At 33.8% G+C, this 20,232-nt stretch overlaps 2 protein-coding genes across 3 annotated transcripts; one reads left to right on the forward strand and one right to left on the reverse strand.

Moving 5' to 3' along the window:
* On the forward strand, nt 923-16,123 carry LOC18604229 (DExH-box ATP-dependent RNA helicase DExH3). Of its 2 annotated transcripts, XR_001927209.1 has the most exons (20): nt 923-1,464; nt 3,221-3,375; nt 3,482-3,569; nt 3,791-4,036; nt 4,552-4,647; nt 5,191-5,379; nt 5,488-5,647; nt 5,731-5,861; nt 7,312-7,485; nt 7,606-7,878; nt 9,058-9,252; nt 10,199-10,402; nt 10,496-10,565; nt 10,668-10,816; nt 12,231-12,539; nt 13,535-13,594; nt 13,739-13,891; nt 14,024-14,134; nt 14,343-15,151; nt 16,005-16,123. XR_001927209.1 is itself a non-coding variant. In XM_018118051.1 (19 exons), exons 1-19 carry the CDS (start codon nt 1,108-1,110, stop codon nt 14,802-14,804), a joined length of 3,582 nt encoding a protein of 1,193 aa, XP_017973540.1. In that variant the 5' UTR covers nt 923-1,107; the 3' UTR covers nt 14,805-15,447. The 2 variants fall into 2 exon arrangements, 1 of the variants encoding a protein (XP_017973540.1); XM_018118051.1 differs by lacking the exon at nt 16,005-16,123 and having other exon boundaries at nt 14,343-15,447.
* Nucleotides 16,005-17,919, reverse strand: LOC18604230 (palmitoyl-acyl carrier protein thioesterase, chloroplastic). Its single transcript, XM_018116997.1, has 6 exons — nt 17,554-17,919; nt 17,330-17,463; nt 17,117-17,230; nt 16,864-17,032; nt 16,430-16,498; nt 16,005-16,327 (listed from the first exon to the last, which is right to left on the reverse strand). Exons 1-6 carry the CDS (start codon nt 17,917-17,919, stop codon nt 16,010-16,012), a joined length of 1,170 nt encoding a protein of 389 aa, XP_017972486.1. The 3' UTR covers nt 16,005-16,009.

The following is a 20,232-nucleotide window of genomic DNA, read 5'->3' on the forward strand; positions in this document are numbered from 1 at the left end:
GAGTAGCTTTAGAATATTGTCACATATCTATTAATTTATGATAATAATTTATCTATAATCTATATAATATATATAAGTACTAATATTAATAAAGCTTTTGATTCATTAAAATGGTCTAATTTATTAATTATATTTGTAAATTATCATTTTAAATGTTTTTATTATCATTACATTTATTACCACATGTATGTTACGGGGTGAAATTTAAGCTTCATATTATAAATCTTAAATTTTAAAAATAAAATTTAAATAAATTTATAAATTATGAACTCAATTTTTTATTTAAAAATATACTTAATAATTATTAAAAAATTTATATTTATATATTTAAAATTATCTTATTTCTTATTAATATGAGATTCGTGATATATTATGCGTGAATTTTTTTATTTTTAAATAATAATTATATATAAAATATAAATAATTTAAAAATATAAAAGTAATTATTGTTATAATTGAAAGGTAAATATATAGAATAATAATATTGGGTAAATTTTATTAATATTTATAATAAGGAAAGTCATTTGATATGGTTGAAATTTTTACATATTTACAAATTCGACAAATTTATTAGTGTTAATATTTAATATTAAATAAACAGATATGATATTTTTGTTCAATAAAAATCATACATATAATTGGATTATATATATATTTGCAGATAAATATTATTAATTTTATAATTAAGAGTATTTAAAATAATAATTTAAAAATGTTATTTTCTCTTAATCTCTAACAAATTGCTTGGGATAATTTCATCATTAGAAATCACTAATTTTATTTTTTTGATTAATGCTTTTTATAGTAATCTCTAATTTATTTTATTTAATTAATGCTTTTAAATACTAAAATTGAAAAAAAAAATGTACAAGAAATATAAAAAAATATAAGGTGTTTGTTAGCTAACAATCAACACCAGGAGTCGGGTGCAGCCGCAGAATACAGCCCCCAACTCCAAGCCAGGCCTCACATATTCATCTTTTCGAGAAACAAAAACCCCCTAAAACCCTCTTCACCAAAAACCCTTACAACCTCTTCAAATGTAACCAAATCCCTGTGGAAAGATTGAAACCGATGAGTCCCTGAAAAAAGGAGTGAAAACACAAAATGCCCTGTTACGCAGCCATATTTCAGGGCTATCTCAGGACAACCGCCATGTCTCTGAGACCCAATTCCCTCCAACTCAACAACACCCCTAAAACCCTTTTAAAGCCTTGTTTCTTCTCCTTTCTGTCCAGGAAACCCCCTGCTTCTTTCAGGCGTTTGCATTTGAGGCATGGCCTCGTCACGTGCTCTGGGTATCGGGCTGCTACTGCTTCTTCCCGGACTCCTGGCTTGGATTGGAGGAACATTGCCTTGCCTTCTTTGCAGCAGCAGCAAAGCTCTAATTACGGTCGCTATGCTTACCAGGATGTTTCCAGTGATGACTCGGACCATGAATTCGGTTCTACACAGTCTCAAATGGTTGGTTTTTAGATAGCCTTTTGTTAAATTTTGGTAAATTTTCGTTTTTTTTTTTCTGTAATTAAGCTAGTGGAGGGAGATGGGTTTCTGATACCTTTTCATCATTTCACGGGGCGTTGGTTTTTGCAATTGAAAAAGGATGACTTTTCAGTTGCTTATTGAGTCAATTTTTGGTTTTATGAATATGCTTTTTGTTCCATTTTGATAATTTGAATTGGACTTTAGTTTTGAATAGTTGGTTTACTAACTTGGAACTGCTTTCGTTGCTTCTCAATGTGACTAGTGAGTTTGTCTTGAACTTAGCTGCGAATGGGAAATATTGTCTCAAAATGCCAACTTAGCTAAGCACATTACCGAACCTTTTTAGTCAATTTTAATTTTCAAGCATGAATTTGTTGGTCTGCAATGTGAAATTTCACCTTAATTGTCAATTTATTTTTTGGAATTAGATATTACAATTTTTGGTTAGGTTTTAATAATAGGTCTGATGCCTTAATTAAATATGGTGGATAGATGTTAATAATTAGCTGAAAATTGTAGTTTTAAGAGACTGGTATTGGAAATTTTGTGAGCTTTGAACCTTGCTGTCCTGGGTCTTTGATGGGTTAATCTTTTATTTCGTATTAGTTTTAATACTCTTCTCAGTTATCACCTAATTGGTCATTAAAATATCAATGTGATTTACATTTTAAAAGTTTAATTTCCCATTCTAGATATTGCTCCACTTTAACTTTTGCCCTCTGACTATCTGTCTCACCCATATCCGACTTCATATTTGTAACTGTGTATTATTTGTAGATGATGTGGTATTGGCAAACTAGCTAAGATTAGGAAGTTATAAGAGTCATGAGAATAGTTTGGTGGAAAGGTTTTGTATTGGTTAGGATTAATATAGAACACATAGGGTGTAACTATAATTAAATCTAGAGGCAGAGTTGAGAATAATCTAGAGTTATTGTTTTTGTTATATTTGACCCATTATCTGCAAGGAAGAAGACATTGAAGAGGATGCCAATGAAGCAGAGAAATTCAGTTTAGATTTTTTGTGAGTGGTTGTGACTATAGAGTGTCTACCACGCTGAATGCATGAAATCTTATGAAATAGTTGTAAGAGCAGTTGTGTTTGTATTGTGGCACTAAGTGGTCAGAAAACAACTTGTTCTTAAACAAGTTATGTGAATGAGAATTTGGAGATAGATTTATTACAGAGTAGATAGAACAACAAATGAATCCATTTGAAGAAGGGGAACACAATACCCAATAAAGATGGGTTATGGAAGTCAATTTAAATGTTTTCATTATGTGCAACATAGTATAAGAATCTGGTGGTGCGGAAAAGTGAATTAGCACAAGTTGAAGGAAGAATAAGGTCAAAGATCAGCCAAAATCATATGATTGAAAAGACAGATTACGGTTCCACTTCTAAGCGCTTTGGGGTTTGTATGGCTAGTTTAATATCATGCCTTATCGAGCATTTTCTGCCTGTATTATGATTTTGTAAGTAGTACCATATGTGATATAGCCAAAAAAAAAAAATCAAAATATTGATCAATTTATGTTTTTAAAAATTCCCCCTGAATTAGTCGGGTTGGGCTGCTATGTATTCTCTTTGTCAGATCACTAGATTTATATTGCTTCAAAATTCAATATATTAATATATCAGACAGTGATCAAGAATTTAAGTCCCACACTGTGGCATTTTAAGATTAAGTTGTAAGTTTCTTTCTTCTACCTGTTAACGGTTCATTTTGGTTAGGCTGCTTCTACCCTTGATAATATTGATGAATGGAGATGGAAATTGACTATGCTTCTTCGCAACAAAGATGAGCAAGAGGTGGTGTCAAGGGAGAGAAAGGACAGGCGTGACTTTGAGCAACTTTCAGCTCTAGCAACCAGGATGGGTTTGCACAGGTATTTTAAATTCTCTCATTGCATGCATGTTGTATCTTTTTATTTCATTTTTCCCCTATTTTTCTATTGCCTGTTTTGAGTTCTGAAATATAATTTGTCTTGGCAGCTGTCAATATGCAAAAGTAGTTGTTTTTAGTAAACTTCCACTGCCAAATTATAGATCTGATCTGGATGATAAGCGGCCACAAAGAGAGGTACTTCTATTTAGTGCTTGCTCATTTTGTTTCCCTTGTCAATTTCATGTGCATGTGAACAAAGAATGGACTTGGTTCTACTTGAGCTCTTTAAATCTTTGCATGAAATGGGCAATTTCTGTTCAATACTAATCTAAGTCTCTGAATATTTCTTGACATTATTTAATGTTGTATCTTATTACCTATCATGCTCTTCGTTAATGTTTTTATTTTATTATCAGGTGATCTTACCTTTTGGCCTGCAAAGAGATGTAGATCTTCACCTTAAAGCTTACCTTACTCGTAAGGCTATAAACAGTGCTAACTTTTCAGATAAACCTTTGTCAAGATCAAGCTGTGGCGGAAGAATTGCTGCGGATGAAGTACCTATTGAGCAGGAAGAGCCCTTTACAAAGATTAGTGTTGTCATGGAGAGAATTCTTCTGCGGAGAAGTTTGCAGCTACGTAACAGGCAACAAGAATGGCAGGTTTGTTTTTGTGTTTGTGATACATGCTAATCCTAGGTCCTACATGGTATGTAGGTCCCTTTATTTTGTTATTAAGATATTTATTTGTATAAGATATATTTCCTGCATTAGTATGTGTCACATTCTGTTTGTGGTGGGTGTCATTGTGTACTTGTGGTCATACTATTATTTTTGATGCTTCTCTTGCCTGCTTCTTTGGCTTTATTGTGGATTGCAAACATTTAGTTCCTAGTAACTTTGGAATGTGCAGAGAATATACCTCTGTGTGCATTTTCCTTAGTAAATGGTTCTATTTGCTCTTATGGTAGGCTTCTAGTTTTGTCCTTTGCAATTTGGAGCCAACTATAAGTGCATATTGAATCTTGGTGTGGCTTACCTCTTTCTTGGAAAAAGGACTAACAGGGCTTGCCTCTTTCTCTTTCTGCTAAAGTTTGTGTTTCTCTTATGTATTTTATGGGCATGCATTTCCCATTCTTTTACTAATTGAATTGTCTGCCAATATCTAACTTCTATAGGAGTCTCCTGAAGGACTAAAGATGTTTGAATTTCGAAGAAGCCTGCCAGCATATAAATTGAGGGATGCTTTGCTAAGTGTCATCTCACAGAATCAGGTGAAATTTTGATGTTATCATAATTCACCTTTTGTTTCCTACTGTTACCATTTTATTTTTAACATATACTCTGACAGAAAGGCTTTGTAGGTACTGATTCATTATAATGGTGATTGTTACATGTTGTAACCTACTAACCTTGACATCTAATAAAAAATAACAATGTGTCTGAAGCTCTGAACTGACATTTTGACCTATCAGGCATTTATTGTTCCTTCATCAAAGGGAAAGAATTTATAAGAAACTTTTACATAATTGAATGCCACATGTGAGTGATCATCTACTTTCTTTTTAATTTTGTACCACCATTTTGCTTAACCTTTTCTTCCAAAATATAGATGTAAAAATTGGTCAGATGTACCTTAGGATTTAGGAATAACCCTAAAGTGAAGAAGGCAAGGGGCTTTCTTTGAAAAACATTCATTCTATCATGGCCACCCATATTGTTTAACAAAGTTTTTACTGCTCAATATTCTATTGCTAGTTGTGCGTTCTTTTGTACATGATGAAAAGTTAGTGATTCTATGCATTCTAATTTTATAGGTGGTTGTTGTCTCTGGTGAAACTGGTTGTGGTAAAACCACACAACTTCCTCAGTACATATTAGAATCTGAGATAGAAGCTGCTCGTGGAGCTTCCTGTAGTATCATATGTACTCAGCCTAGAAGGATATCTGCTATGGCTGTTTCTGAAAGAGTTGCTGCAGAAAGAGGGGAGAAATTGGGAGAATCTGTTAGTTTCTGCAATTATGTCATTAATCGTATTTTTAAAGACTTTCATGTCAATTTATTTGAGTATTCTTGCAGATTGACATTAATTTGTTATATTATCTCTTGCAAGGTTGGTTATAAGGTACGCCTTGAGGGAATGAAAGGGAGAGACACCCGCCTTCTCTTTTGTACCACTGGCATTTTACTGAGGCGACTACTTGTTGACAGAGATTTGAGAGGTGTAAGTCATGTTATTGTTGATGAGATTCATGAGCGTGGAATGAATGAAGGTAAGTTTGGCATCTAGTTCCTGGTTTTATACTGCTATAGTGTTATTTTTAAGTGAGACTAACCATTGGTTGCATACTTTCAGATTTTCTTCTTATTGTCTTGAAAGATCTCCTTCCTCGTAGGCCAGAGTTGAGGTTGATTTTGATGAGTGCAACCTTAAATGCAGAGCTCTTTTCTTCTTACTTTGGTGGTGCCCCGACAATCCATATTCCTGTAAGTTCTGCTATGCTGATTTGCATATTGTAACTAAGCATTAGGATGCGAGATTGGTGGTGGTGAGATCGTAGTGGTGGAAAGTGTTCGGTAAATACTACAGTGGAGTTGTGGTGGAAGTTTTGTGAGTGATAAAGATTTAATAACTAATTTTGTAGGTCCAGAATATTGTAATAGAAAGAATACAGATATAATAGGAATTAAATAAAAGTAATAGTGATATAAGGGTCATCTAGACCTAAATTTCTTTTAATACTTTTTGTAAATCATGTTGTAGTTATGTTATGATAGCAAGAATAAGGATATAATAGGGATCAAATATAATTTTTTTTTGCAGTGACAAAGATTTAATAACTAATCTTTGTTCCTCCACAATATTGTAATAAAAAGAATAAGGATATAATAGAAATGAAATAAAAGTAATGGTGATATAAGGGTTGTCTAGACCCAAATTTTTTTAATATTTTTTGTGAATCATGTTGCAATTATGTTATGATAGAAAGAATAAGGATATAATAGGAATTAAATTTAAATAATAGTGATATAAGGCTCATCTAGCCAAAATTTGTTGTGTTTGAGGCAGTAATGAGGTTTTAGCCTTTATTTGCTACTGAATTTTGGCCCAAAACTCAATATCCTGTGATGGGCGTTTGCCTCCGATTGCTCTTGGATTGGGACCAGATGCAAATGTGGCACAATTGCAGTGTTTGGGTTGCAAACACAACTCCAAAGAGCACTTTGTGCTCAGGGATGTTAAATGACAGATCATTTTTTCCTTTAATTAATCAATAAACAATGTAACTCTTTTATCGGATTCTTTATTATTACTCTTTTTTCTTTTATTTCTTTTTATTGGAAAACATTCTGTCAGTTTTATCCAAACTGGTTTTATATGGGGAGCAAGATGGACATCTGTTGTTTCATAGGGAGGTGGCTTTGCGGTTGAGGTAATTCAGGTTTATCTGTTTGTTGTGGAGAGAGTTATGCTTAGGGTCAATTTAGAAATAATTGAGAACTGGTATGCTGCTCTCTTTTTGAAGCTTAATGTACTAGATTTGGGGAAATTTTCTATTTCCTACCTTGTGTGAGTAATTTGATATAGGGAGAGGCTTTTCTTATAATGAGGTGGAGCCCCTGTTTCTAGGATTTAAGTCACATTCCTTCCCTATTTGCCTAATTGGCCTTAAGAGCTTGTTTCTTCTCATTTGCTTACTAGTTAAACTATTTAAGGAGATATGGCTTGTTGATGTTGGATTTCGGGCCTCCCTTTTCTATTTTGTTGTTTCAGTATGAGTGGCTGGTTTTCCTCTTGCTGGCTTTGTTGTGTTTATTTAGTGAAGTTAAAAAAAAAGAAACAAAACCATGATCTGATGAATGTTTGGTATTCTTCGCTAACCACATTTCTCTTTCCACATCTGACTCTTCTTTTTGTGGTTTATTTTGTTTTCAGGGTTTTACATACCCTGTCCGAGAACATTTTCTGGAGAATATTCTAGAGGTGACTGGATACAGGTTGACTCCATATAATCAAATTGATGATTATGGTCAAGAAAAGATGTGGAAAATGCAGAAACAGGCCCAATCTCTCAGAAAGAGGAAGAGCCAGCTAACTTCTGCAGTTGAGGTATTGAAAATTTTGCAAGATCATTTAGTGTTTGTTGCATGGTCTTGGTTATGAATATTATCTTTGACTGTAGGGTGCCTGTTTTTGGAAATTCATCTTTGCCCTTGAACTTGTGGACAGGATGCACTTGAAAGGGCCGACTTTAGGGGGTATAGTTTGCGGACTCGGGAGTCTTTATCTTGTTGGAATCCTGACTCAATTGGTTTCAATCTAATTGAGCATGTTCTTTGCCACATCATAAAGAAAGAGAGGCCTGGTGCTGTTTTGGTTTTCATGACTGGTTGGGATGACATAAACTCTCTAAAAGATCAGCTCCAGGTTCATCCTCTCCTAGGGGACCCTGGCAAGGTGTTGTTGCTTGCATGTCATGGTTCCATGCCTAGCTCTGAGCAGGTGAATGCACTATTTACCTTTCTTGCATATCTTATGCTTATGATTAGTATTATTGTTCATGTATGTACTATGGGGAAGATTTAAGGATGTTTCCAATAGATTGGACTCATTCGTGTCTTTTTCTAAAAAATGCTGATACTTTTATTCAAATAGATTTTTTTTAAATAATTCAAATGATGTTTAAATTACAGTTTGGAAGTTATATGACGTTTTGTTGAAAGGCTAAAGGAAAACATGGGTCACAATCTGGTGGCTGATGTTATCCAAAGCTAAGGATTTGAGATGAAGATTCTGTAATGCATATGCCTTATACTGCATGCATCTAGTTTTCTTGATTTGTATGTACTTTCTGGTGCAAAGAATGTGTATGGTAGTCATTCTCAGAGAGGAAGCGATCAATAATGAAGTTCATCTCAAGCCTGAATTGACGCAAATGTGGAAAATGCAAATGGGGCTCAAGCCTCTTTGGTTTGATGAGCATAAAAAATCTGAGTATTGTTGTGCTCGAAATGCCTTATATGTAGACCACCAGAAAATGATGGGATGGGAGGCTCATCTTTTATATAGAGGTTAAATATCCTTTCATTTGCATGAATCCGTTATGAAGGGTTTAATTGGTTTTGGTCATTTATTGCCAAACGGAACTGTGTCTTATACTTTCATTATGACAATTTTATCCATTTCCTTCCTATTAAGACTCAATATTTACATATCTAGTTTTTCATGTAGAAGAAGTGAAGTGTTGTTCTTTATTAGTTTTTTTTTTTTGAAATATTTATGTTTTTATTGTAATTTCCTTTCTAAAATGGACAACCATGGTTTCATTAAAGTTATATCTATTTATCATGTCTTCCTCATTTGGTTGGAGAGAGAATGGTGATATTCACTATCTGCTCTTCGATTTTGTCACCCTTCTTTCCTTCTTTATATTTGCAATCTACTTTTTCACGAGGAAGGAGTCAAGTTTTGTTCTTTATTAATTTTTATTTTGAAATATTCTTATGTTTTTGTTATATTTTCCTTTAGAGGGACAGCCATGGTTTCATTGAAGTTATATCTAGTTATTATGTCTTGCTCATTTGGTTGGAGAGAGGAAGATGATATTCATTAACTGCTCTTTTGTTTGTTCACCCTCCTTTCCTTCTCCATTTACAAGTTTTTCTTTCATGTTGCCTACAGAGGTTAATATTTGAAAAGCCCAAAGATGGAGTGAGAAAAATAGTTCTAGCTACTAATATGGCTGAGACTAGCATCACCATCAATGATGTGGTTTTTGTGGTTGATTGTGGAAAGGCAAAAGAAACATCCTATGATGCACTGAATAATACTCCTTGTTTGCTTCCATCCTGGATCTCAAAGGCTGCTGCCCGGCAAGTAAGACTTCTAATAGCTATTTTATTACCAGATTTTAATCTTGGATTTACATATGAAGTTGGATTACCATATGATTATTTGGAATAAATTCTATTCTCCAAGTGTGTGTGCTCCCAGTTGTGTGGGAGTTTAATTTACTAATAATAGAGTTAGTAGCTCATGCTATTAGCAGATTAGGTTTGGATCAAGCTGCTTTTGCTTGAATAAGGATTTTGAGATGCCAAACCTAGCTTCCTTTATTAGTGTGCCATAAAAATATCTGAAACTTCGAATTTTACCTGCCAAGCTAAGACTGCATGTCCTTAAGCATGCTTGACACTGATAATTGTAATTTGAAATTATTGCTAGTCTATTTTCATCCTGCATAAATTCTGTGGGCGTGTTCATCTCTGAACTAGTTTCAAATTTTTTGCACTTTGAAGTGGATACAACTTGCTGCACTCAACTGAGATTTCTTAAGATTGTATTGCTGTTAGAAAACCAAAAAGATAAAAAACCAAAATTTTTTTCCAAATTGCACTCACCATGTGCTTGAAGAAAACATGTCATTTTCTTTTATTTTTAGCGGTTCTATGTTTTTAGCACCAGTGAAAACTATGTTTGAGAACATGGTTGGACTAGCATTTACTATGTTGCTTTTGTGACAAAAGTGATTTAGGGTAAACACGACATAGTTATTATGAAAATTGAATTATGGTCATTTCCTTGGAAACAATTTTTATCAATTTTACATGCAGTCTGGGGAATTTCTAACCTTCTTTACAAATCTCAGTATTTTATTTCTGCCTAGAACTTGCAACATGATGTGTAGACCAATAAACTATACTTTGCATGAGAACTTTTCTGCTACTTTATTAAACTTATTTGTAGTGATTAGTTTCTTTTAGCTTGAAATTTGGCTTCATTATCTAGACTGGTCATATTAGTTTCGGTTTTTGTTCTTTAGAGAAGGGGAAGAGCTGGCCGTGTTCAGCCAGGCGAGTGTTACCATCTCTATCCCAAATGCGTGTATGATACTTTTGCTGATTATCAACTGCCAGAGCTTTTAAGGACACCACTACAGTCTCTATGTTTGCAAATAAAAAGTCTAGAACTTGGAAGTATCACAGAGTTTCTTTCTAGGGCATTGCAGCCTCCAGAACTTCTGTCGGTAATTTTGCAGTTTTGAGTTTGCTTCTATTTCTACTGTTGGTATTATATATATGCAATACATATTGGTTAATGCATTTTGTTTGTTTTGTAGGTGCAAAATGCTGTTGAATATCTGAAGATTATTGGAGCTTTAGATGAGAATGAGAACTTAACGGTGCTAGGTACGAGAATTAGGTTTTTTTAAATGACCATATCTTCTGAAATAAGTATATAAATGTCCTTGACAAAGGAGCAACCGTGGATCATGGATTTTGACCTTGCAGGACGTAACTTGTCAATGCTTCCGGTTGAGCCTAAACTTGGGAAAATGCTGATATTGGGGGCTATTTTTAACTGTTTAGATCCAATAATGACTGTTGTTGCCGGGCTCAGTGTCAGGGATCCATTTCTGATGCCATTTGACAAGAAGGATGTAAGTTTGTTGCCTTGTTTCTAGCATCAATTTATTTTTGTTTTTGCTTGTATTTTAAATTGAATCTTTTTCCAGCATTTTACTTTCTTAAATTTCAAGGTGACATGTTTGATATTTCTGTACCAGTGAATGTATTTGTTTTTCTCTCTTTGTTTCATTCTTCTATGTTGACCTCTTTAGTTGTTATATCTTAAAATTTGAACACTTTCTGGACTGTAATTTTCTTCCCCATTGACTAGCTGTTGGACATAAACTTAACTACTTTAGTGGTCCCATGATGGAGTAAGGTCAAGGTAGATCATAGGTTCAAATCATAATTTAGAAAGGAAATTATAATTGTATTAGCCAGAACTGCTTAAGTATAAGCATTGCTAATTCAGATGTTATCTTACAAGTTTACAATATAAACTTAGAGTGTGTTTGATACACTATTGACAAATTTTAAACCATTGAAAATTAAAAATTACAATGATTTAATTTTTTCAATAGGTTTGATAGCTCATTTTTTCAGTGGAATATTTTCCATGAAGAAGTGTTGAAAATCTTAAGTGGTTAAAATACTTAATGTATTCATTCAATTTTATTAAAAGAAAAATTTGCCTTTAATTATATTAACCTTTTACTCTTTTCTTTTTAACTATTTATGTTCCTTAATTTTTACTAATGTAAAATATTTAGAAAAAAAAACATCTATTTAGTATTTAATTTTCAGTGGAATACCAAACAATTTTTATAGTGAAAGTTCAGTACTTCAATTTTTTCAGAACTATCAATTCAGTACATAATTTTTCAGGTTATCAAACAGCACCTTAGGCTGTATATATCCTGTATTGATGATTTTTATTTTAGAAAAAGTGTATCCTTTCTTATATTGAATTCTTTCATCAATTTCTGTTGTACTTTTTACTATTAAATCATTCTGTCCGGATACAGAAGAATTTTGTTTGTTCAAAAATTAAAAAAGATGAATTTATTGAATTCCTCCATTTCATATTTGTACCCTTTTAGGCATATTTTACAGCTAGCTATATGAAATCATTATTGGATGTGAGATCCACTGCACCCTTTCCGCTTGGTTAACATCTCTATTCTCTATATTTGCATTCTAGGATGAATGTGTTTTTTTACCAGAATGCATGGCTGAAATAAATTATTTACTTAAAGTTTTTTCTTTTAATTTTATCAGTGTTGATAATGCATGAAGACCCTTGCTCTTTGTTCTTTTTTTTTTTTTTTGGCTTTGATAATGCATAAATAGACTTTTACTATAGGACTCAGGAGGATTTATAGCTGGTTATGGATGTGAGAGTGATGAAATCAGAATAAGGTTATATGTGGAATTAAATAAAGTATCAATTTCAGAAATACAGAAAGGTGGAGAGTGACCTTAGCATTTTCTTGCTCACTGTTGCAGCTTGCTGAATCGGCAAAAGCGCAGTTCTCAGGCCAGGAGTACAGTGATCATATTGCACTTGTCCGAGCCTATGAGGGCTGGAAAGAAGCTGAAAGAGAGCAGTCTGGTTATGAGTATTGTTGGAAGAATTTTCTTTCTGCACAAACTCTCAAGGCCATTGACTCTTTACGAAAGCAGTTCTTTTATTTGCTCAAGGATACTGGTCTAGTTGATCAAAATATAGAAAACTGCAATAAATGGAGCTACGATGAGCATCTCATACGGGCAGTCATTTGTGCTGGATTGTTTCCTGGGATATGCTCTGTTGTGGTCAGTTGTGTGGCATTTCTCTTAAAATATTTATTTTCAGTTTATCATATGCTTTTGCTTATCATCAAAAAATAATTTCTTTTATTTCTTAGTGCCTGTTTGGCTTGGTTCTTTTTTCGGTTTATTTACCTCTTAAAAGCAAAAGTCAAGCCAAACAGGGATTTTGAGAAGCTCTTTATAAAAAAGGCAGTTTTTTTAAAAGAATAAAATTTTTAGAAAAAGAGCTTCAAGAAAAGCTTCGAAGAAGAGCTTTCTCTTCTCTTTTTTTAAAAACATGCCTCCTTTTTAGGAGAATTTTTTTTTTTGTTTCAAAAATATCCTCATCTATTAAAAATAATCCCAACATTATCCGTTTCAATTTTTATATGATTTATTATTAATTATAAATTTTATTTTATATAAAAATGCTTTTTATATTTCTAAAAATTTGTTCTAAATAAAAAAAAAAAATAAAGTTAACCTTTTTTCATTGTAAACAAAGGAATTTGTAATTAATAGAAAGTTAATTATTAAATACCCTTTATGGTAATTTTAACTAAAATTAGAACTTATATAAATTGTTTTGTCAAACAGCTTATTTATAAAAAAGAGCTTATAAAAGTAAATTTACCAAACATATTTAGTTTAATTTTAAAAGCTATTGTTTTTTTATAAAAGCTTCATAATAACTTTTAAATTAAAAAAAACCAGGCCGAATAGGCTGTTAATCAGATTTGCTCTCTAGATTTGAATTTGATGTTAATGTTTATGTATGCTCATATCTTTGGTTGTGTTTTTTTTTGGTTGGCATGTCATTTGCATTTATTTGTGCTTCTCTGTCCTTGTTTGCAGTTATTTGTTGTTCTACTCGATTTTCTAATGGGTAATGATGATTAAAGGAGTATTTTCGTTTATCAAAGAATTATTTTTCTGGTCAATGTCTTATAGATTTATCCCTCTTTTAAGACTATGAATATCTTCTATGAAATATGCACTTATGCAATTGCGTTCCACAGAACAAAGAGAAGTCAATTTCACTGAAAACAATGGAGGATGGACAGGTTCTTCTGTACTCGGTAATTTTCATTCTATTTCTTTGGTTTTGTTATAATTAATTGTTTCAGGTAACCCTGTTTGAGCTGGAAATACCAGTTCATCCAGGTGCTAAGTTTCCACTGTCTTATTTATTGATTTTCAATTTTATTGTCTGCATAAATTAGAATTCTGTAAATGCTGGGGTACCCAAAATTCCATACCCATGGCTAGTTTTCAATGAAAAGGTAAAAGTGAATTCAGTATTTCTCCGTGATTCAACTGGTGTTTCCGATTCTGTGCTGCTTTTATTTGGAGGGAACATTTCTAGAGGTGGACTAGTAAGTTACTCAATTCAATTCTTATCATTTGTAGTTATACCATTCCTTTTTAATTAAGGATGCTCTGCTTCTTTTAATTCAGTTTTATTTTTCCATTGAATTTATGTTAAAACTTTTACTGGGTGTTGATAGGATGGACATCTAAAAATGTTGGGAGGATATTTGGAGTTTTTCATGAAACCTGCTTTAGCTGATACATATTTAAGCTTGAAGAGAGAGCTTGAGGAACTTATTCAGAAGAAAGTAAGTATTAACTATTTCTTCATAGGTGCAATGTTAGATCAGATCTCCAGAGTTGCTATGATTTTTGGTTTCATTGTCATGTGCTATGAAATTTCCAACTTTATAAATTCCAGTTTCTCCCTTGGTGTATGCCAGTCTCTTGATTCGCTGCAAAATATTAGCATCTTTATGCATTCATAACTTACTTTATGTGGGTGCTTGTTGGCAGCTTTTGAACCCTACGTTAGATATGCCGTCAAGCAGTGAGCTGCTCTCTGCAGTAAGGTTGCTGGTCTCAGAAGACCAATGTGAAGGCAGATTTGTTTTTGGCCGTCAGTTGCCAGTATCCTCAAAGAAGACGGTTAAAGAGAAAATACCAGGTATAGGTGGGGGTGATAATTCCAAGAGTCAGCTGCAAACAGTGCTTGCCAGGGCTGGACATGGAGCTCCCATCTACAAGACAAAACAGCTAAAAAATAACCAGTTTCGCTCTACTGTTATCTTTAATGGGCTGGATTTTATGGGGCAGCCTTGCAGCAATAAGAAACTTGCAGAAAAGGATGCAGCTGCTCAGGCTCTGCTGTGGTTGAGGGGTGAAGACCATTTTTCTTCCAGAGATGTTGAACATGCATCAGTGCTTTTGAAAAAGAGCAAAAAGAGAACTTCAGTCCATGCTACTAAGTGGAGTTAACTTTATTATAAAGTGTTTTAGTGAAAATGTATTATTGTTATCTCTGAAACAGAAAGATGAGAACCCCTGGTTGACAGTGACAGTCCTTAAACACCAGGATGCCAAAGTTCAATCTTTCTATATATAGGCAGATTGCAAATTAATTGAACCTATGACTCGCTGACCTTTTTGAACCCTTGTTTTTCAAAAGGGTGAAAGGTAATACCCTTTAGTGGCAGAAGATGGGGTGAAAGATCCCTTAGAGGCAGAAATTGCTGATTCGAACCACCTATCTCAAATTTAGGCCAAGAGAGTGGAAATTTTCACAAGGGTGTTACCTCTGTTGGCTCGCAATGACCCAAATTTAGGTGAGAGCTATTACTTCATATCTTATTGCTACTGCTGTAGTCATAAACTATAAACAGCAGTTTCTTTAGAAGCTAAGAGTTTGCAAACTAGATGTACATGTAAAGCAGAATGCATTTGTATGGTTATTTTATGTATTAATTTCCACCACATTTTTTGTAAAGCTTGGTGAAAAGGCTTTAGATCACAGCTTGTAATGAACTTGTGCCCAATATCCACTGGGTAACATGTCTTGCTGATCCAATTTATAAATTGTATTCCCCTATACTAAAATTGGTTAAGAATATACATTTCTTTAGACTTTGAGTTATTAATCTTATGCAGATATTTCCTCTTTCTACTTTAAGATACACAGGTCCAGCTGAGCAGGGGATCTTGGAATAACAATTTATAAATATGAACATGATTGATTGAGCTTGATGGTACAAGTTGTCTGCTCTCAGTAACTTCTTATTAATTGCTGATGTTATGTACACATCCTTAAGTTGGCATCACCGCACTGGGGACATATTTTTGGTTTTCGTGAACTTGCTTAATATGTTTTGTAGTTTGCACTAATTTAAAGATGATAATGCTTCTAAATTATTTAGATATACAGCAACATGGGTACCTTGTACATGCTATCTTGTAAGTATTTTGTTTGTGCAAATCTCCATTAGTACTTACTTGAGACTGTCTTGCAAGCTTGGTATACTCTTGCAATTGGAAAACGAGAAAAATCTCCCAATTGTGGCTTGTGTATATCCTTGATTCTGCTGTAACTGAAACACATAAGATCCATTTTCATTAAGACCGCCTTCATAAATACGCTTCATGAGTCAGATGATTGACATAAAAAGTAATGGCTGCTGGCAGGTATCTCAGTGGAATAGCCAAGGCTTTCTTTTCCATGTGGTTCTTCCTCTCACAATCTCATCAGTTTTGGAGTCACCTGTCATTTGGAGGAGATGTGTAAAGCTTAACGGGGATCCGCTAGAGGATGCATCTCCTTCCAACTCTGATACCTGTGATTGCTCCTTGTGAGTTTTACCATTATCGTCTTGAACTTCATCCTGAAATGCTCCATCTTCATCAGGTTGACACAGAGATTGAACTGTATCTGAGCTTCCACATTCTCTTCTATACTCCAGTGTCATACTGAACAATTGGTAGCCCTCGAGAAAAATTTCGGGGATGGCCTGTAGAGCAGTGGGAGTAAATTTTAAATTTGAAATTTCTTGTTTTGTTTCTTTTATTGAGGTTGGAACTTAAGCCTAGTTTGTGGGATGTATGTGGTTCACCTCAAGCATCCAGTTCACGTACTTAACATTATTGACGTGATTGTTCATGTCCAGGTCAGTCCGCTTGGGCTACAAAATCAAAGTCATTGTAAGCAGATGCTTTGCTATTTTTACGGCCCGAATTTCCACCAGGATTATGATTTGCAAAAGTTAATATTGTCTGCATGTACAGCTACTAATGAAAGTATTTCAGCTAATTAAAAGAGTACAAATTATTTGCTTGGGCATCTCAATGTGTACATGAATAGTTGCATTATAATCATGTCTGAAAAGTATATGCCTGAGTCTAATTTACAAAGTGCCATCTTGCTCATATTAACATGGATGCATAATGCACAACCAGAAAAAATGCTAGAATTACTTGCAGATGAATCAGGAAGCAATGATCAACCGGGTTCTACCCTGCAATGGGAAAATGAGAGGAAAGCATCTACCTTCAGTTTGCTGTTTATGTACTTTACGGTGTTGTCTAGTTTTTTGATAGTTTCAGGAGTATTTTCTTGGATTGCATTCTTCTCGATAAACCAAGGTGAGATCTCAGCTCTAACTTCTTCTGGCATTTTGGAGAGACGTCTTGTTTTTTGGTTCATCATCACCCAGGTGCTGTCACATTTGCAACCCAGGACAAATTAAAACCCTTAAAAAGTCTTTAGATAATATATGGATGACTGATTGCTTGATGTCTACCTCGTTGCACGGACATATACTAGTCCAGTGACATGACTTCGGATAAGCCAGTCTCTTCGCATTCCATTTTTCCCTGATGCCCCGACCCATGTGTCAACCTCCACCACTTCACCCCTTCAGAAAAACCCAGTTGAGCAGTTGTTTTTAATGCGTCAAAGGTGCGAGGTGATTCCCCAAATACTGGTTTGGGTACTGATGCAAGAGAGGACTCACCAGGTTGGGTACTGATCAACTTGAAGTTGCATCCTAGTTACCACCCAAATGAGATTATTCCTAATCATCCCATGTGTGGCACCAAATCCATCGCCGAGAAGTCCTGAAATCCACACATGATTCAGCGCTGTTTCCTACATGCTCATCACAAAACAAGGAAAATTTAAGCATTTCTACATTTGACAAGCAAAAACAGGTATCTGTAAAAAAGATGGTGTTCCGACCTGAAGTAGATTAAGGAGGCTCTCCAATGTAGCAGTTTTATCAGCACCAATTTCACATGACCTTATAACAACAGTCTGTCTGTATCCAACACCTCCTTCGACGATTATTCCCCGGCGAAATGAATCAATCAACTGCTTCTTGGTTGGGATATTTTGTCGTGTTCGTGTCTTGGTGATAGAGCCAAGTTCTGCCAATGATTCAGCTGAAACCATCCTTCTGTATTTGCAAATAGCAGTCCTTGGGATCTTTCCACTAACCTTGGCAGTACTTATTCTAGAAAATGCACCGACTTTGATGCGTAGCTTTTGCTCTCGACTGTAGGAACATGTGAAAGAAAACCCGGCAGGAAAGTGGAGGGAGGCCATTTCTGTCTAACTTTATTTCCTTGTTTTGCTTCAGAGATAAAATTTGTATTGAAAGTTTGAAACAGGACTTGGAATAACAGTGGGTTTTATAGTAGGGTATTGGTGAAAGTAACAAGGAAATGGTGTCGAAAAGACAATGAATTGTCGTTTTTGCACATGCAATTGATGTTGTAAAAGAGAACAAATCAAGGATACGTATGTTCTCAAGAATATCTACTAATCTAGGATTGGTTAAGGGAATGGGCTTTTTGGGTCTGTGAATTTGAAGGTTGGTACCTTTGAAATGATCGAGAGCTCAGGAATAACAGAAACGATGGCTTTCTCTATGGCATTTGGAGAAGTTTGGCGTAGTTGTCATTGACAGAAGTAGTTTGTTTCTGGGGGTTCCAAGCACACCATGATTTGGATTTGCGGAAAGCTACAGCCATGTAGCAATCTCTTTCTAGTTAGACTTTTAGCGGTAGGAAAGTTTTGATTTTGAACAATATTCCAAAGTTTGCATGATTTGCACCTTGGATACCACGTCCAAATGATGAAACCAAAAACATAGAAACCTCCATACACGAGCATTCTGGAGTAGCGTGAAGCCGTACTTCTTTACAAATTTTTATTAGATATCATATACTTTTTATTCTGCAAATGAGCAAAGATTTATTTAAGATAAAATTGTGAGAAATAACCTGTTTTGATAAAAATATTTTAAAAGTAACTATCAAAATAAATTTAACTGTTTTTAGTCATATTTAGTCATGACTTAACGAAAATACTCTTTAAACTATTTCAAATAAATTAAAGAGGAAATTGTGAGAAATGACATTTTTTGATAAAAACATTTTAAAAGTAACCATCAAAATAAGTTTAACTGTTTTTAGTCATATTTAATCATGACTTGATAAAAATACCCTTTAAACTATTTCAAATAAATTAAACCATTTATCACAATTTCTCCCCATTTGTGCTTCGGATTTCTCTCTCACCATCCCAGTCTCTTAAATTTTATTGATTTTTCTGTTCGGCATGCGTATGCTATGCTTCCGATTTCTCTCTCCCGCGTTTTCAGATTTCTCTTTCTTACGATTTCAAGACATCAAGCAATGGTTTTGACGTGCTTAGGTGGGTGGCTATTTGAGAAATTCGATTTTTAGGTATTTTGGATAAAACTAAAATGGTAGAAATAATCACAAATGTATGAAATAACTTTTAATTGAATTAATTCGGGACCTAGATACCAATAAACTCAAAATATTGAAATTTATAAATCTAGGTTTTAATTTTTTTTAGTAGAGTTATCACACCCATCTCATTGAAATGTGCCTTTCCTCTAGCACTTTTTATTGAACGCTTGGTTCTCCAAAAATATCATCTTGTTCAACAGCACCTAAAATCAAACTTTCCTTCATCAGTATCTTGTTCTCTAACTCTAATCTTAATGAATAACCATTTTTCCTTCCATAAACTTCTCTAATCATTCAAAAATCTAAAATTAGCAACTATAATCTAGCTTAATGGTGAGTTCTTAAAGTTAACTAAATAGAGTATCTTGTAACCTTACCTTAATGAGCTTGAGAGGGTTTAATCCATCACAAATCCTTAAGTGCAAAGATTAAAAACGGATTTGTTAGAAATCTAGAAATTATGGAAATCAAAACCAAAAGTTTAAGTGTGAGAAATGAGAAAACTTTACCTTTAGGAGTTTGCAAAATCAAAAGTTGAGCTTGAGAATGATTTTTTGACACTTGAAGATGATTTTTGATTTTTGGAGTGAAAATGGAGTGAAAAGAGAGGTAAAAGGTGAAAAGGTCATGCTAAGAATGAATGAAGGAAGCTGAGGGGTTTTGGGGGTTTTAGGGTATGTTTTATTGAAGGAAAATTTTGAAATAACCTTATTTCTTTGAATCTGTGTCAAATGTATTGATACATTTGCAAATCTATCAATACATTTGGTTCTAGGTTAAATCTATTGATATATGATGAACATGTATTGTTAGATAGCTCAATATATCGATTCATGATGAACATGGATCGATACATTCTGTCTAGAATATGCTTTGGGTGTCCTTGACAACTCTTAATAGATCTTAAGTAAATGTCTTCATTTTTATTTCTTTCCTTTTTACTCTCGATTTACTTAAGATATTTAATGTAAAGAAGTAAACATGCCTCATTTGGATTCAATAAAAATATCTAAAAATCAAATTCCAAAGAAATCAAAATCTAAATTTTGGTTTTAAGAACAAAATTGAAAAAGTTTGATTGAAATCAAATTTGTGGCTCTCATTAACCATAGCGAACATACTTTTAAACTTATGAAAA

The sequence above is a fragment of the Theobroma cacao genome, chromosome 3 (genome assembly GCF_000208745.1).
Source record: "Theobroma cacao cultivar B97-61/B2 chromosome 3, Criollo_cocoa_genome_V2, whole genome shotgun sequence".
NCBI classification, from domain to species: domain Eukaryota; kingdom Viridiplantae; phylum Streptophyta; class Magnoliopsida; order Malvales; family Malvaceae; genus Theobroma; species Theobroma cacao.

What these genes read in the sequence shown, in the direction of transcription:
- LOC18604229 (XM_018118051.1), top strand. Translation starts at nt 1,108, where the DNA reads ATGCCCTGTTACGCAGCCATATTTCAGGGCTATCTCAGGACAACCGCC. An exon ending in GTGTCATCTCACAGAATCAG is followed by an intron (nt 4,648 to 5,190) that starts GTGAAATTTTGA and finishes CTAATTTTATAG; the next exon opens with GTGGTTGTTGTCTCTGGTGA. An exon ending in CCATGCCTAGCTCTGAGCAG is followed by an intron (nt 7,879 to 9,057) that starts GTGAATGCACTA and finishes TGTTGCCTACAG; the next exon opens with AGGTTAATATTTGAAAAGCC.
- LOC18604230 (XM_018116997.1), bottom strand. Translation starts at nt 17,919, where the DNA reads ATGGCCTCCCTCCACTTTCCTGCCGGGTTTTCTTTCACATGTTCCTAC. An exon ending in GCCTCCTTAATCTACTTCAG is followed by an intron (nt 17,464 to 17,553) that starts GTCGGAACACCA and finishes ATGAGCATGTAG; the next exon opens with GAAACAGCGCTGAATCATGT. An exon ending in ACATAAACAGCAAACTGAAG is followed by an intron (nt 16,499 to 16,863) that starts GTAGATGCTTTC and finishes TTGATTTTGTAG; the next exon opens with CCCAAGCGGACTGACCTGGA.